Below are 14,181 nucleotides of genomic sequence, written 5' to 3'. Positions count from 1 at the left end.
TAATCTTACACTAAAAACTTCACCTTCATAACTCCAATAAATAAACTATACAATTATGATTTATTCAACTATATATTATGCCTCATTATTTTTCATTATTATAATAAAAACTTGAATTATAAACACTCTTTTACACATTTTGCTATTAAATGCTTTTTTTAAAAAAATTTAAATTTGAACGATAAAGTTACCAATAGTCTTACATGGTCTCCTTCTTTTAACATCCAAGTGGACCACTTGCCCAGCAACTCATGAACTCATTGTGATTCAATAACAGCCTATCAATTAAAAAAAAAAAAAAACAAATAAACAAATAATAGCCTCTCAATTATTGGATTAATTTTAACCATCCAAACCTTAGGACAATTGAAGATATAAACATTTAGGCATGTCCATTATTGTTTGAATAGTTGTGTCTTGTTTCTAGATATGGTTAACCTAAGATGAATAAGTTAACTAGATTCTGAAATTGTGATACCTCTTCTCGTTTTTATAACATAAATCTGTTGAAGATTATTGGAAGTGGGTCCAACGTTGGTTATTTAGAAGAAGATCGTGGGATTATAAGTGAAGAATACTATCTCTATGGGAGGACTTTTGGGAAGCCCAAAGCAAAGCCACGAGAATTTATGCTCAAAGTGGACAATATCATACCATTGTGAAGATGTAGTCAAAAGTGACTGAAGTGTCGAACAAATGGTGTATTTTGTTCGAGGGCTTCAGAGAAAGGAGTCAAGCCTTGATTAAGGGGAGACTTATAGTATACTTGATTCGAGGGACTCCTAACAAAACCAATATGATATGATGCCTTCATTGTTCAATAAATAAAGACATACTATGGTGTAAGTCAAAGCCTATCGAATAATATATAACGGGCAATTAAGACACAAAATAAAGTTCGGTAGTTAGCTTTAACGACAAAAAATGACACAAAAGGTGTCGAATGTTGATTGGTCTAAATCATAAAGTTTAATTAACATTAAGATAGTTCAATTGAGCAGGAAACTTAGTGCACCTAAGACTTCATATAATGTTGTGGCATTTGATACTTTAACTTGAAGGTTTGAGCTCTATTTGGTTGCTGAGAAAGTTGGTGTAATAACTGGAAAGATCAGAGAAAATGAACATATCTACGTGAAGAAACCGTACCTATATGAGTTGTTTTCAAATTGGTAATTTCTCGGTTCGAGGCTTTTTCCCTACGTGATTTTGTAACGACTTCGATGAGCAGATTGAGTTTTTCTTGAAAATGTTTGAATCCAAGGAAGTTCTTATGGTAGCCATTGTAATAAACCATAAAAAGCATGGAGCAATAAGACAATCAATTTTGAAGCACCTTAATCTTCAGTTCTTAAATTTTCTGCTATATTAGCAACATAACAGCAGAGTTTTGATTCCAAGGCTAAAGAACTAACCAGACCCTCCATGGATTTCAGCTCCTCCTGAAAATCTGGAAGCAATACCAACGAAGAGAAGTTCTGGTCCAGCATTAGTCCTACATATCTGACCACATCATCAAGTTTGGGAACCCAATCACAAGCCTTCAAACCCAACACAGTAACTGCGTGAGGAAATCTCTCATATTTCTTTAACCATTTTCCCAGATACCGAATCAAACTAATCATCTCTTCATGATTCAGCTTACTGAGAGCAGAAGAAAGAATGGATTCATCAACATTAGGTGATGCCAACAGATAATGCAAACACAGTTCTTGAGCTGAGAATTCATCATGTGCTATCATGAACAGAATTGCAGCCTCCTTTGCCTTCTCAATGGCTACCAATGCTTGGCCCTCCCATTCCTTTCTCACGTCAGCTATACTCGCATCAGCCTTCTTGGAAGGGCAAAGAAAGTACTTCAAAAGGCAATGTAAATCAGCAGGACCAAAATCAAATGCTTGTTGGATACAAAGACAAAAGTAAATCCGACCTCTTCTTCCCCACCAGCTTCACAATCAAATTTGAATAAGATGAGTGTTTAACAAGCCTATTCACAACAAAAGTCTCTACCAATTCCCAGTCCTCGAACGCAATACATGTATCTAAAACCACCTCTCCAATGTCTTTACTCATCAGGAACCCGAGTTTCTCAATCAGAACCTTAGTGTAACAATTGTCGGATGAACTAACACCAACTGCAATTCCAATCCTTTCCCTCATTTTTTCAAGAAACGCATTCAAAATGTTTATAAACTCAGGCTTTGAGAAGTTTCTGTTTTTGAGCTTCTGCCTGAGATTTTCATGGAACTTTTTCCCCAGCTCTATCACCTTAAAATCGGTTTACGATATTTGCCATCCAACAATGGGATTGACAAGACTAAGACGATCTGGTTCATCAACTTTGGATTTCAAACTGATTAGAATATCGTCTGGATTGAGGAGAATGGGGTAGTCAGATTGGGAAACAAGCGGTTTGGATAAGGCGGAGGATTGCTTAATGACTTCAAGTAAAGTCATAGCGAAATTTCAAAGCAAACCAAGTTGTAATCTAGTTAAGTGATTATGTCTAAATTCTCTGTATGATCAAACACGATTCTGCATTCTAATTCCTAAAATATTTGACAATGCTATAGCTCATTCAATTCAATTCAAATTAAAATTGACCTGATTTCAAATCGATCCTACTTTGATGTTGATTGAACTGAATAGATAAAAGAATGACTACGAAAAAGATCGTAACAGACCTGAAGTATGAGCGGCTGCGGCAAGGAAGTGGCGGTGTGCGGCTGCCGCGAGAATGGGAGAAAGGTGATATCAGAGGAGAAAGAGATGATAGCGAATGGATTGGGGAAAGAAGGAACGTAGGGCTTTACGAGGGTTTATGTTTTATTATTATTTTTATTTATATTAGAGTTAAATTTTGGTTGAAATTAAAGAGTAAAAATTGATTTTTTAAAGGATATAATAAAATATGGGAAAATAAGATTATAGTTGTAAATTAATTATTTTTCTTTTCATTATTTTGTAGACCAAACCAGAAACTTTATTTCTTTATAATCTGAAAATCCATTAAAATTTATTTCTTCCAAACCAAATAACTAATTTTAAATTTTTTTTCGTATCTAAAACCCTATAATAAAAATACGGAAATCAAATAAAAAAACCAATATAATTCAAATCCAAAAAAAAAAAAAAACACACACAGTTAGAAGCTTCTCATGTTCGTAATGGGCTGGACCGTAAGCCCATTACCTGTCTCTCATAAGCCTTCTCTTGACGTAAGCTACATTGTAACGTTGACTATCAGGTTAGTCAATTGCCAGCATTGTTTCTGTGATCAATCTATTGGTGAAAATAAAATAGTTTCATGAATATCTGAAATTCATTTATTTTATAACTTATGTCAATATTTGAGGAGTCGTCCGGTCAATAATTTTGGCTATGGGGGCAGTTCTGTCAAATCACACTTTCCACTTCCCAGAAACGGCGGAAGACTTCCCCCACAGCCCTCTTCCAACTTTCATTTTCAGTGCAAATTTACACTCCTGCCCTTTTTTTCTTAACGTTCTCTAATTTTCCCTTTAAAAAATAATTTTTTAAATTAGATTTCTTTCTTTGGAATTAAGTTAAATAGTTAATTTCTCCTTTAAAAAGAAATTTCTTAAAACTTCTTCTAAAAAACAAAATAACTACTTTTTCCTAATTTTTCAGGAATTTTTAGCCTCGTGAGTTCTAGTAGAGAAAAAGATTATCTTACTTTTGATAAACAAAAAAGAAGAGGAAAAAGAATAATTAAAGGTGATTTTTAAAGTAATTTTAAAAAGTACGTATAAAGTTAAAAGTATACTTGCATTACTTAGTATAAAGTTGTCGAATTAGCTTTATGTTTTGATCGGAACTTTAATTTTATTTTTTCTTTATTTAGTGTAAAAAAAATAATGTTCGAAAAAAAATATATAAATATTTGATATTTAAATTTCATGAGATCTTAATTATTAATTTAACCTATATAATAAATAATTAGTTTTTTTTTTAAATATAAATTAAAAAGAAAAAGAAAAAAAAAGGGATGAATATCAAAGATGGCGGGGGCAGGATGCCGTCCACTTATGTCCCTTGCTGCCCTTTTTGGTCAATTTCTTTTTATAATCCTTTTCCCGTTGACCTTCTTGTTTCATTTCCCCATCCAGCGGGGCATTTTCGTCCACTTGCCTTTTCCCACCCAAAATCCTTCGCTTTCATTTCATCCACTTAATTTCCCACTTTCATTCATTTCTTTGAACCCAAGAGTAGGGTTAAAATTGGAATTTCAAACTTTTTAATTATTAATACAGTAATCTAACTCACTTAATTTAATGATACTTTCTAAATTTCATATAACTATTTTGCATTTAAATGCCAACAAAAGAAGAAAAAGAAATGATGTAATAGGAAAATAAATTAATAACAAAAAAAAATGTTCAAAATATCAAGGCTATTTTCGTAATTCTGTTTCAGTTGTGCAGAGTATTAAAATGACGCGAAGGGTACGTTGGTCATATCATTTATACATAAATAAAATTAAAATAATAAAAACCGTCGTGAGTACGTTAAAAAGAAGAAGAGGAGGAAGGAGCTCCTCTGAATTTCACGGTTCGTTCTCTCTTATCCTCAGCTTTCCATCAAAATCAGCAAGATTTCCGATTCCAATCGCTCTTGAGAAAAATTTTCTTCCATTTTAATCTAATCTGTTAATTTGCGACCGTGTCGAATTCTTCTTTCACCAGCTTCCATGTGTGATCGACTGAGCATTTACTGCCATTGAAGAGCGATTTCAGAGGTAGAGATTTCAATTCATGAATATAATGACCGTAGAAACTGTTCGTTCTTTTTCGTTTTCGATATTTGCTTCCATCTGAGAGCATTTATTAGGATGGATGTTTGGCCTTCCAACGGCATCGCAGTCCTGCTTTAAATTCTTTCGGAGTTCTGAAATTTTTAGGTTATTTGCGAACTCGTCGTAAGAAATCGATTTGAGGAGATATTTCTCTGTTTTTCTTTTCATGAATTTGTATAGTTTATGTTCGAATATTTCCGATCCTTTCCCGTCCGAGACTACGAATTTGATTCTGTTTTGGCTTGGCTTGGATTTAAAGATAAATCTTCTTTTGCAGGGAGGTGATGATTCTGTTTGTTTCTTGTTCAGTTGGAGTAAGTTGGAGTCAACTATGATTTTGCACCGATACTTTGTTATCGTTATAATCGCAATTCTTTCGGATTCTTTAACAATCGCCGAGGAGTTAACGCCCTGCGAAACCGGGAATTGGGCGGAATTTGTACACCATCCGTTTGGATTCTCAAACAAAAGCGAAATCAAATTGAATTGCAGCGAAAATGGCGAGATTCAAATCGGAAGATTCCAGGTCCAGAACATTACTGAAAGGAGCATCCTCATCAAACTTCCTTCAGAATGCAATATCTCTATCGATTCAATTTTAGAACTGTTCGGCAAAAACTACAGGCCCACTCTCCGCAACAGTCTCCTCTTGAATTGTACTGAACGACCTATTCCATGCGGAATAATAGCCAATTTGGACCAGAATCAGCCGCAGAACTGCGGCTTTAATGGCAATAATTTGAGCTGCTTCACCGAGCCCAAGCAAAATGGATTTATGCCGGCTTTGGATAAGTGTCAGTCCCTTTTGTACTCTGTCTTCGTTAATTCTTCATCAGAATCGACCTCCGAGATCGAGTTCGGGGTCATTGAGTTAGAGTGGTGGCTCTCACCCTTGGCTTCCGGAGGATGCGCAAAAAACGCCAATCCCACGGACATTACCAACCCGACGGGCCTCCTAGGATTTCGTTGCCAATGCACGAAAGGATATGAAGGAAATGCTTACGCCGGCGTCGGCCACGGCTGCCGGAAAGGTAAGTCGTTGAGACAACTCTATTTATTTTATTAAAAAAAGACATTAAAAATATAAGATATTTGAACATTCAACGCATTGGGTTCCTGATTATTTCTAATTTTTTAGTTGGTAGTCTAATATACCCATCCCCAGGGGTAAACTGGGAAAAACGGTATATGCCAACCAATTATAAATCGTCACCTAGCCAACGCTGGCAAAAACAGTAGTCGACTTTCTTAAATATAAAAACTTCAAGAATTTAATTGCTATAATTTTAAATATGATAATTAATTTCTATGATAAAAGAGATATCTATGAACTATTTATAGGTTTTTATCATATTATAGTGAAGAAATTTTCTCTTATTGATCAAATTTGCAATTTAATAATTTTTTATATTATACCCAAATAGTTAGAAAGAATAATTAAGGGCTGCTTTTCTTTTTCCTTTGAATCAGATTTCTTTTTATATTCCCTTTTAAATATATATTTTCCTTTTGAGACGCCTTTAAAATAGTGTTAGTGAATGGGAAAGTCAATTCTGACGTTTCTGAAATTTTGGGTTATTGGTGGGTAGAGATGAATATGATTTTAGTGTGAAAACAGAATGCCATGTGCCCATAATAGTATTAAAGGGAGGGAGAATTGTGATGCCAACAATGTTAAATTTTTCTAATGATCTGAATGATCAGCAGAATTGGTCAAACAAAGCGTGGTCAATGGATTTTTGATGTATGTTTGCTTATTTTGTTGATTTGTTTTGCTGGGTGCTTTGGCATTTGGTACAGTTTCGCACAAGTGTAATCCTAAAACATTCATTACTGGCCGCTGTAGCGGAGGCAGATTCACTTTTTTGATTGCAGGTAAACCATATCATACTATTGTGATGGTCGTGATTACTAACGTATAGTTCTAACAAAGTTCAATCTCAGGGATTTTTGTTGGAGCTTTTCTAATGGCTGTCCTCACCCTTATCTGTTATTGCATCCGACGCCGCTCAATGTGTCTGAAAGGTCAGATGAGTGCGAAGCGGCTTCTAAGTGAGGCTGCTGGAAATTCCAGTGTAACTTTATATCCCTACAAGGAAATAGAAAGAGCCACTAATGGCTTCTCTGAGAAACAAAGGCTGGGAACTGGAGCCTTTGGTACAGTCTATGCAGGGAGGCTTCATGAGGACGAGTGGGTTGCTGTGAAGAAGATCAAGTATAGAGACCACAATAGCATTGATCAGGTCATGAATGAGATAAAACTACTCTCCTCGGTAAGCCACCCAAATCTAGTCCGCTTGCTTGGCTGCTGCATTGAAGAAGGCCAACAGATCCTTGTCTATGAGTTTATGCCCAATGGAACTCTCTCCCAACATCTCCAGAGAGAGCGTGGAAATGGCCTTCGATGGACGACAAGGCTCACCATTGCAGCTGAAACTTCCAATGCAATAGCATACCTACATTCTGCTGTGCATCCACCAATATATCACAGAGATATCAAGTCAAGCAATATACTTTTGGATCATGGATTCAAATCAAAAGTTGCAGATTTTGGTCTTTCTAGACTTGGTATGACAGAAATATCACACGTCTCAACCGCTCCACAAGGGACTCCGGGCTATGTTGATCCACAATACCATCAAAATTTCTATCTTTCGGATAAAAGTGACGTTTATAGTTTTGGAGTAGTGCTAGTAGAGATAATAACAGCATTGAAAGTGGTTGATTTCACCCGTCCCCAGAGTGAAGTAAACCTAGCAGCACTTGCCATTGATAGGATTGGGAGAGGTGCTGTGGATGAACTAATTGATCCTTTCCTCGAGCCACATAGAGATGCTTGGACCCTCTACTCTATTCACAAGGTGGCTGAGCTTGCATTCAGATGCCTTGCTTTTCATAGCGACATGAGGCCTTCAATGACAGAAGTAGCAGAGGAACTGGAATCCATCAGACGCAACGGGTGGACATCAATGGAGGAAAATCTTTGTGCAGCATCATCAGCAGGGTCGGCTTGCTCATCTCCTCGTAGTATAAGCGATAGATCTATAAGTAGCATTACAATTAAGAAGGCCGGGCTGCTTGCAGGACTGGGGAGCCAGAGATTGATAATCCCACCAGAGAACAATCATCAAAAGGACCATCTGCCTCCTGTAGAGGAGGTTACGGATAGTTCCCCAGTTTCCATACAAGATCCTTGGTTAAGTGAACAAAGCTCACCTTCAACAAATAGTTTATTGGGTAATGTAGTACGGTGAAAATAGAGGAAAAAGAAGGGGAAGCTCTTTTGTAGGACATTTAATGTCTTACACTTCACCATGATTTGTATATCCAATGGAAAACATTTAATGTTTCAAGCAGATATTGCTTTGGAAGTCGGCCAACTACAATAACCCTCTTCATTCTCTTCTTTGTCCAAACTCATCAACCCCGTGCTCCCACTTCGTATTATCGAAAACAAGTAATTGAACAAGATTATAGCTTCTAGTGTTGATCTACTTCGTATTATCGAAAACAAGTAATTGAACAAGATTATAGCTTCTAGTGTTGATCTACTTTGTATACTACTGTAGCCAATTGCCTACAAACTTCTCACCAATCTGCGTAGAACTCCACAACAGTGGGCTTCCCATTTAACAGAGCCTAAATCATAAGTCGTCAAAGGATGAACAGTGAACAAATTCCAGATAGTAAAACATTATGAATCTTCTATTTCCTGACGTATACTTCTACCTCGTCCATTGAAGGCCACACCCAATGGACTTCTGTTCTAAGCAATGTTAAATGAACACGACCCTCCACAATAGTGTGATATCTCCACAATGGTGTGATATTGTCCACTTTGAACTTCCCCAAAAGGCCTCACACCAATAGAGATAGTATTCTTTGATTATAAACCATTATTCCCTAAATTAGCCAAGTGGGACTTTCATCAAACCCCTCCCCTCAAACAAAGTATGCCTCCTCTTAATCAAACTCCTTTTTCTTTTGGAGTCTTAATCATTTTTTACTATGTAGGCGGGAGGTCCTTTTTCTTTTGGAATCATTTGTTCGACATTTGAGGATTCTATCGACTTGTCTAAGTTTAGGGCATGGCTATGATACCATGTTAGATGAACATGTCCTTTTTCTTTTGGAGTCCTTTGTTCGATATTTAAGGATTCTATCGACATGTCTAAGTTTAGGGCATGGCTCTAATGCCATGTTAGATGGACAATATCATACCATTATGGAAGCCCTCCACAATGGTATGATATTGTCCACTTTGAGCCTAAGTTTTCATGGCTTTGCTTTGGGCTTCTCCAAAAGACCTCACACCAATCGAGATAGTATTCTTTAATTATAAACTCATGATCATTTCTTAAATTAGCCGGGGAATTAGCCGTACGTGTGACTTTCATCCAACGAGTCCTAAAAACAAAAAATGCCCTAGCCTGGAAGAATGTGCAAAAATGAGATGGGTTTGAAGCAGAGGACTCACTTGAATGCAATAATGTGGTAGAGTTGTGGATCAAGCAAAGCAGCAAGAGTTGTGGAGAGAGGTTCTTGGGAGGCATGTGATAAGCAGCAACCACCAAGGCATATATGTGTGCCAACACCCAACACCTACAGCCTTGACTTTATGCCCCCATCTATCACACAGACAACATCAGTAGATCCAAAATTTTGCCTCAAACATACTCTCTCCCATTATTTAACCTCCTCTAAAAACTACTAAAATGCATGTTTCTAGTATAAATCATTTTTTTTATATACTTTCACAGTCTTGTCATATCTTAAGCCCTACTTTTGTTATAGAATTCAAGAGAAAGTGGTACTCAATGGAACGATTAGCCTTTCAAAGTCAAAATACACTTTTGGAGACGTGCTTGCTGAAAATGCTTCAAATATGAATAAGATATAAACAAACAAACAAATAAACTAACCAAATAATCTGTAAGCTCAGTTCTTGGGCAATGTGCCCCATAACGTACCTGCATTTTCTGGGGTTTTGTGCCCATTTGGACGCTTTCCCATCTTCATTTCAAGTGCTTCCCCCACTACAAAAAGTAATTAGATCAAAGACTTGGGGAACACACGGTGATGGACATGCCTAGGAAGACCTGATAGATGTAACCAAATATATATCATGACAAATTCTTTTTGGCATCACATTTGTCTTCCTTCCCTTCTTACAAACCCAATTGTTTTTGCTATCCAAACCAAAAACCATGTGATTTTCAATAATTACTGATTCCCTAAACCTTAAATCTGCAATCTTCTTTACACATTTTTAATTCAATCAAGATTTTCCACCCAAAAAAAGGGGAAATAATTAACGAGAAGATTCACTTTTTGAAGTGGGGTTTGTCTGTCAAGCAAATAATCTCCTTTTGAATTGTATTAAAGTTTAAATCATTGTATAAATTATATATTTCACATGAGTTCTAATATTTATGATTAACATGTATGCTTAATCAACTGAGTAACAAATGGCCTATGCCTTTCTTGTCATCTCACTAAGATGGGCATCACTGCACATACAAACAGAAGTCCAACAGTTAGTACATTTAATTTAGGTTGAACATATGTTTTAGTGGGGAGGTTTCAATATTTTCTTTTTCAATTTAATCCTTACTAATTAAAGATTTCCAATTCAGTATTTATTATTATTTTTTTTATGTCTTCATATTTATAATTTAGTCCCACAATGGAGATGAATATTAAAAAAAAAATTATGAAATATGGAAACCCTATAGCATAGTCTCAGTCTCATCTTGTGGAGGCTAACATTATGAGTTCCCTCTTGCTGAGGACACATTGCCACTTGGGGCATTCATAATAAGACATGTCCCTAAGTTTCTAACGAACTGTTCTTTTAGTTAGTATAATATTTTTAACCCCAACTGAAAAGGGTAAATTTAACTTTTAAGTTAGATATAAAATTAGAAAAAAATACCCTCAATTTTGTTAATAACTAATGAAATACTAATGTTAATTTTTTTTAATTAAAAACATAAAAAATAATTTTCTTTTCTTTTTCTCTCTATTCTCCTCGTCTTCTCTCTTCTTCCAGTTGGATGTCCCACATCGCGTAATTTAGGGAATGATCATAAGTTTATAATCAAGGAATACTCACCCATTGATATGAGGATTTTTGGAAAGCTCAAAGCATGGGTTATAATCAAGGAATATTCTCTCTATTGGTATGAGGCCTCTTGGGAGGAAGCTCAAAGCCATGAGAGCTTATGCTCATCTAACCCTTCCAACAGACCCATGGGAGGAGGGAGAAAATATATATTTTTTTTAAAAATTAAATTAAAAAATAAATGTCACGGCTCCTTTAATAATTAACAGAAATTTAATCTCAATAAGGTTTACTCATTAGGTTTAATTTAAAATGTTTACTTTAGAAAAAGTTAGTGTATTTCTTTTTTCATTTAATTTAGAACTTTTTTTTCTTCTTCTTTAATCTATATGATCTTGTACTTGAATTTGTACTAATTATTAGAATAGAAATTAGGGTGTAGCAGTAGCGAAGAAAAATGTGGAATTATTAGTAAGGCTACGTTTTCCATTCTTTGACGATGAAGAAAGGAATTTGAATCAATCAACTAAAGTGGAAGGGTGAAAGAGATTCTGACCTGATTCGTAGATCAACAGCAACCGAAGAATTAGAAATTTTGTTGAAAGTTGAAACCCCATCGCAGTGCCATTCGCCTTTTGATTTGATGAAGCTTACTTTGTCAGATTTATTCTTCCGAAGAAACGAAATCGCAACCAAACAAATTCTCTCCCCATCGTTCTCATTGTTTTCTTTTTATCTGTTCTTCTGTCCCAAGTCTAATCCGTTTCACCCAACCAAAATTACTCCTGAAAAGGATCTCAATTCTTTGTTCTTTCCCTGTGTTTGTTTTCATTTCCTAAGACCCAACCCATAATTTCTGTGCCTTCGACCTTCTCTGGTTTGTTGAAGAAATGGAGATGGTTTTCTAGTTTCAGGGTCTGATTGTCGGAGGTTGTATGCAGAGTTTTTCCTGAGAAAATGGCTACAGAATCGCAAGCAGTTGCAGGGAAGCCCAGCGCTAAAAGACAAGCATGGTGAGTTCTTATGTTCTTCCCATTTTTAGAGACCTTCGGTTGGAACTCCCATGGTAATAGTGCTGATTGGAACGATTTCTTTGAGTTTTTGTTTTACAGGTTCTGCACTAATGGTTTGCCGAGTGACATTGTCATTGAAGTGGACGATATGGCTTTCCATCTCCATAAGGTCGCCTCCTTAATCTCCTTGCGAAATTTCCGTCTCTTTCTTCGTTAATTTGGTTGTTTCAGACTGTTTCTCTTGAGTTCTGACCTCATTGTTTTGTAAATTTCCAGTTTCCTCTAATGTCGAAGAGCCGGAAACTAGATAATTTGATAACTCAGCGAGAAGAAAACTACGTTACTCCTACCAGAGAGAATCAAAATGAAATTACCGAATCGGAGGAACAGGAAGAAGATGAAGTTGAGGAAGAACACTGCCATATTGTGCTCTCTGATTTCCCCTGCAGCTCCGAGATCTTCGAGATGGCATCGAAGTTTTGCTACGGTGTGAAGATCGACCTCAATTCTTCCAATGTCGCTTCTCTCCGCTGCGCCGGAGAGTTTCTGGAAATGACAGAAGAGTACAGCGAAGATAATCTAATTTCGAAAACTGAGAGATTCCTCTCTCAGACTGTACTCAAAAGCAGCAAAGAGTCGATCAAAACGCTGAAATCTTGTGAACCTGTAATGCCTCTAGCCGAGACCTTAGGCATTACGCAGAGATGTATAGCTTCGATTGCTTCAAAAGCGCATTCATCCGATCCGGCTTTGTTCGGATGGCCAGTCAGGGACGAAGCCAATGACGCTCAAGATCATACGAAGCAGATGCTATGGAATGGAATCGAAACCGGAGGGCGAAAGAAAAGCGGTGGAAGGGGAAGTAATGGAGTCTCCTGGTTTGAAGATCTCGCGCAGCTGAGTCTACCTCTGTTTAAGCAGTTGATTTTCTCCATGAGAGATCAAGATGTAAGCTCGGAAATTATTGAGAGCTGTTTAATGAACTACGCAAAGAAATACATTCCAGGTATATCCAGGTCGAACCGGAAGCCATCCTTGCCTTCCTCCTCTTCGTCTAGTATGCTAACGGAGACTGAACAGAAGGAGTTGTTAGAGACCATAATCAGTAATCTTCCATTGGAGAAGAGCTCCAAAACTTCAACCGCAACAAGGTTCCACTTCGGATTACTGAGGACGGCCAATATATTGAACGCCTCGGAGGCTTGCAAAGCTGCTTTAGAGAAGAAAATAGGATCGCAACTCGAACAAGCTACTCTGGATGATCTTCTGATTCCAAGTTATTCGTATCTGAACGAGACCTTATATGACGTCGGTTGTGTGGAGAGAATCTTGTCCTGCTTCTTGGACGGATTCGTCGAGAGAAATGCAACGGAAGATAATCAAGCCGAAGATGACGGTCTCAGATCGCCAGCGTTAATGCTCGTCGGCAAATTAATAGATGGATATCTCGCCGAGATCGCGTCCGACTCAAATCTGAAGCTGGAAAAATTCTACAACCTGGCAATTTCTCTCCCCGAACAGGCTAGGCTCTTCGACGACGGTGTTTATCGAGCCGTCGACGTTTACCTCAAGGTTCGCAAGAAGCAACCTCACAATCCTAACTCAGCACTGATCTCAAAATCCTCTATCGGCCTTAGCTAATTAATTCTGTAACTTCTTTTGACAGGCGCATCCGTGGATCTCGGAAGCTGAACGCGATAAGATCTGCGGAGTAATAGACTGCCAAAAGCTGACATTAGAGGCATGCACCCACGCCGCTCAAAACGACCGACTTCCACTGCGAGCAGTAGTACAGGTCCTTTTCTTCGAACAGCTGCAGCTTCGTCACGCCATCGCCGGAACACTCATAGCCGCCGAGCCAGTTCCGGCGGAGACCGGAAGATTCTCAACCGTTTCCCGTCGCGAAACGGAGGAGATGCAACAGGGAGACGAAATGGAGGATGAAGTTCCGGCCGGAATAGCGCACGAGAGCGGCACGTGGAGAGAGACGGTGAGGGAGAATCAGATGCTTCGCTTAGACATGGATAGCATGAGGACGCGAGTACATCAACTTGAAAGAGAATGCTCGACGATGAAGAAACTAATCGATAAGATCGATAAACCGGAGGCAGAACCACAAGACGGCGGCCGGCGATGGCGAGGGTCGTTGATCAGGCGTTTTGGATGTAAGTTCAAAACTCAGGTATGTGATTCGCATGAATCGGCGGTTCTTGATGGCCGGAGAGGACGAAACCACCATCCTCAGCAGTAGAACCTCCTGCAGGTGATTATTCACCCCCCCCCCCCCC

The 14,181-nt window shown here is 37.7% G+C and overlaps 4 protein-coding genes and 1 long non-coding RNA gene across 8 annotated transcripts in view; 2 read left to right on the top strand and 3 right to left on the bottom strand.

The window, feature by feature from the left end:
• Positions 1 to 53: 53 nt before the first annotated feature.
• LOC111463156 lies at positions 54 to 2,791 on the bottom strand. The gene is made up of 2 exons (XM_023106999.1): positions 1,416 to 2,791; positions 54 to 278 (listed from the first exon to the last, which is right to left on the bottom strand). Exons 1-2 carry the CDS (start codon positions 1,740 to 1,742, stop codon positions 258 to 260), a joined length of 348 nt encoding a protein of 115 aa, XP_022962767.1. The 5' UTR covers positions 1,743 to 2,791; the 3' UTR covers positions 54 to 257.
• Positions 1,891 to 2,457, bottom strand: LOC111463072. The gene is made up of 2 exons (XM_023106885.1): positions 2,294 to 2,457; positions 1,891 to 2,230 (listed from the first exon to the last, which is right to left on the bottom strand). The coding sequence occupies exons 1-2, from the start codon at positions 2,455 to 2,457 to the stop codon at positions 1,891 to 1,893; spliced, it is 504 nt and encodes a 167-aa protein (XP_022962653.1).
• A 1,726-nt stretch (positions 2,792 to 4,517) lies between the features above and the next one.
• LOC111463153 (wall-associated receptor kinase-like 14) lies at positions 4,518 to 8,196 on the top strand. Of its 3 annotated transcripts, none has more exons than XM_023106992.1 (5): positions 4,518 to 4,572; positions 4,707 to 4,759; positions 5,094 to 5,847; positions 6,617 to 6,691; positions 6,761 to 8,196. In XM_023106992.1, exons 3-5 carry the CDS (start codon positions 5,148 to 5,150, stop codon positions 8,068 to 8,070), a joined length of 2,085 nt encoding a protein of 694 aa, XP_022962760.1. In that variant the 5' UTR covers positions 4,518 to 4,572; positions 4,707 to 4,759; positions 5,094 to 5,147; the 3' UTR covers positions 8,071 to 8,196. The 3 variants fall into 3 exon arrangements, with proteins under 3 accessions (XP_022962760.1, XP_022962759.1, XP_022962761.1); XM_023106993.1 differs by having other exon boundaries at positions 4,523 to 4,572; positions 5,126 to 5,847; XM_023106991.1 differs by having other exon boundaries at positions 4,519 to 4,759.
• LOC111463157 lies at positions 8,080 to 11,777 on the bottom strand. Its single transcript, XR_002713830.1, has 4 exons — positions 11,437 to 11,777; positions 9,787 to 9,852; positions 9,294 to 9,444; positions 8,080 to 8,455 (listed from the first exon to the last, which is right to left on the bottom strand). It is a non-coding gene; the product is annotated as an uncharacterized LOC111463157 (long non-coding RNA).
• The window catches only part of LOC111463154 (BTB/POZ domain-containing protein At5g66560-like), a 4,524-nt gene continuing 2,079 nt past the window's right edge, over positions 11,737 to 14,181 (top strand). The window contains exons 1-4 of one of the 2 annotated variants that reach the window (XM_023106996.1): positions 11,737 to 11,893; positions 11,993 to 12,062; positions 12,170 to 13,465; positions 13,560 to 14,156. In XM_023106996.1, coding sequence (XP_022962764.1) covers positions 11,838 to 11,893; positions 11,993 to 12,062; positions 12,170 to 13,465; positions 13,560 to 14,144 — 2,007 coding nt within the window. In that variant the 5' untranslated portion in view covers positions 11,737 to 11,837 and the 3' untranslated portion in view covers positions 14,145 to 14,156. Of the gene's footprint in view, positions 11,894 to 11,992; positions 12,063 to 12,169; positions 13,466 to 13,559; positions 14,168 to 14,181 lie in introns of both variants that reach the window. The other variant, XM_023106994.1, reaches the window with a different exon arrangement.

The sequence above is a fragment of the Cucurbita moschata genome, unplaced genomic scaffold, assembly GCF_002738365.1.
Source record: "Cucurbita moschata cultivar Rifu unplaced genomic scaffold, Cmos_1.0 Cmo_Scf00028, whole genome shotgun sequence".
Lineage (NCBI taxonomy): Eukaryota > Viridiplantae > Streptophyta > Magnoliopsida > Cucurbitales > Cucurbitaceae > Cucurbita > Cucurbita moschata.
Note: the sequence above shows the minus strand (reverse complement) of the source record. Positions and strands in the feature narration are given on the sequence as shown.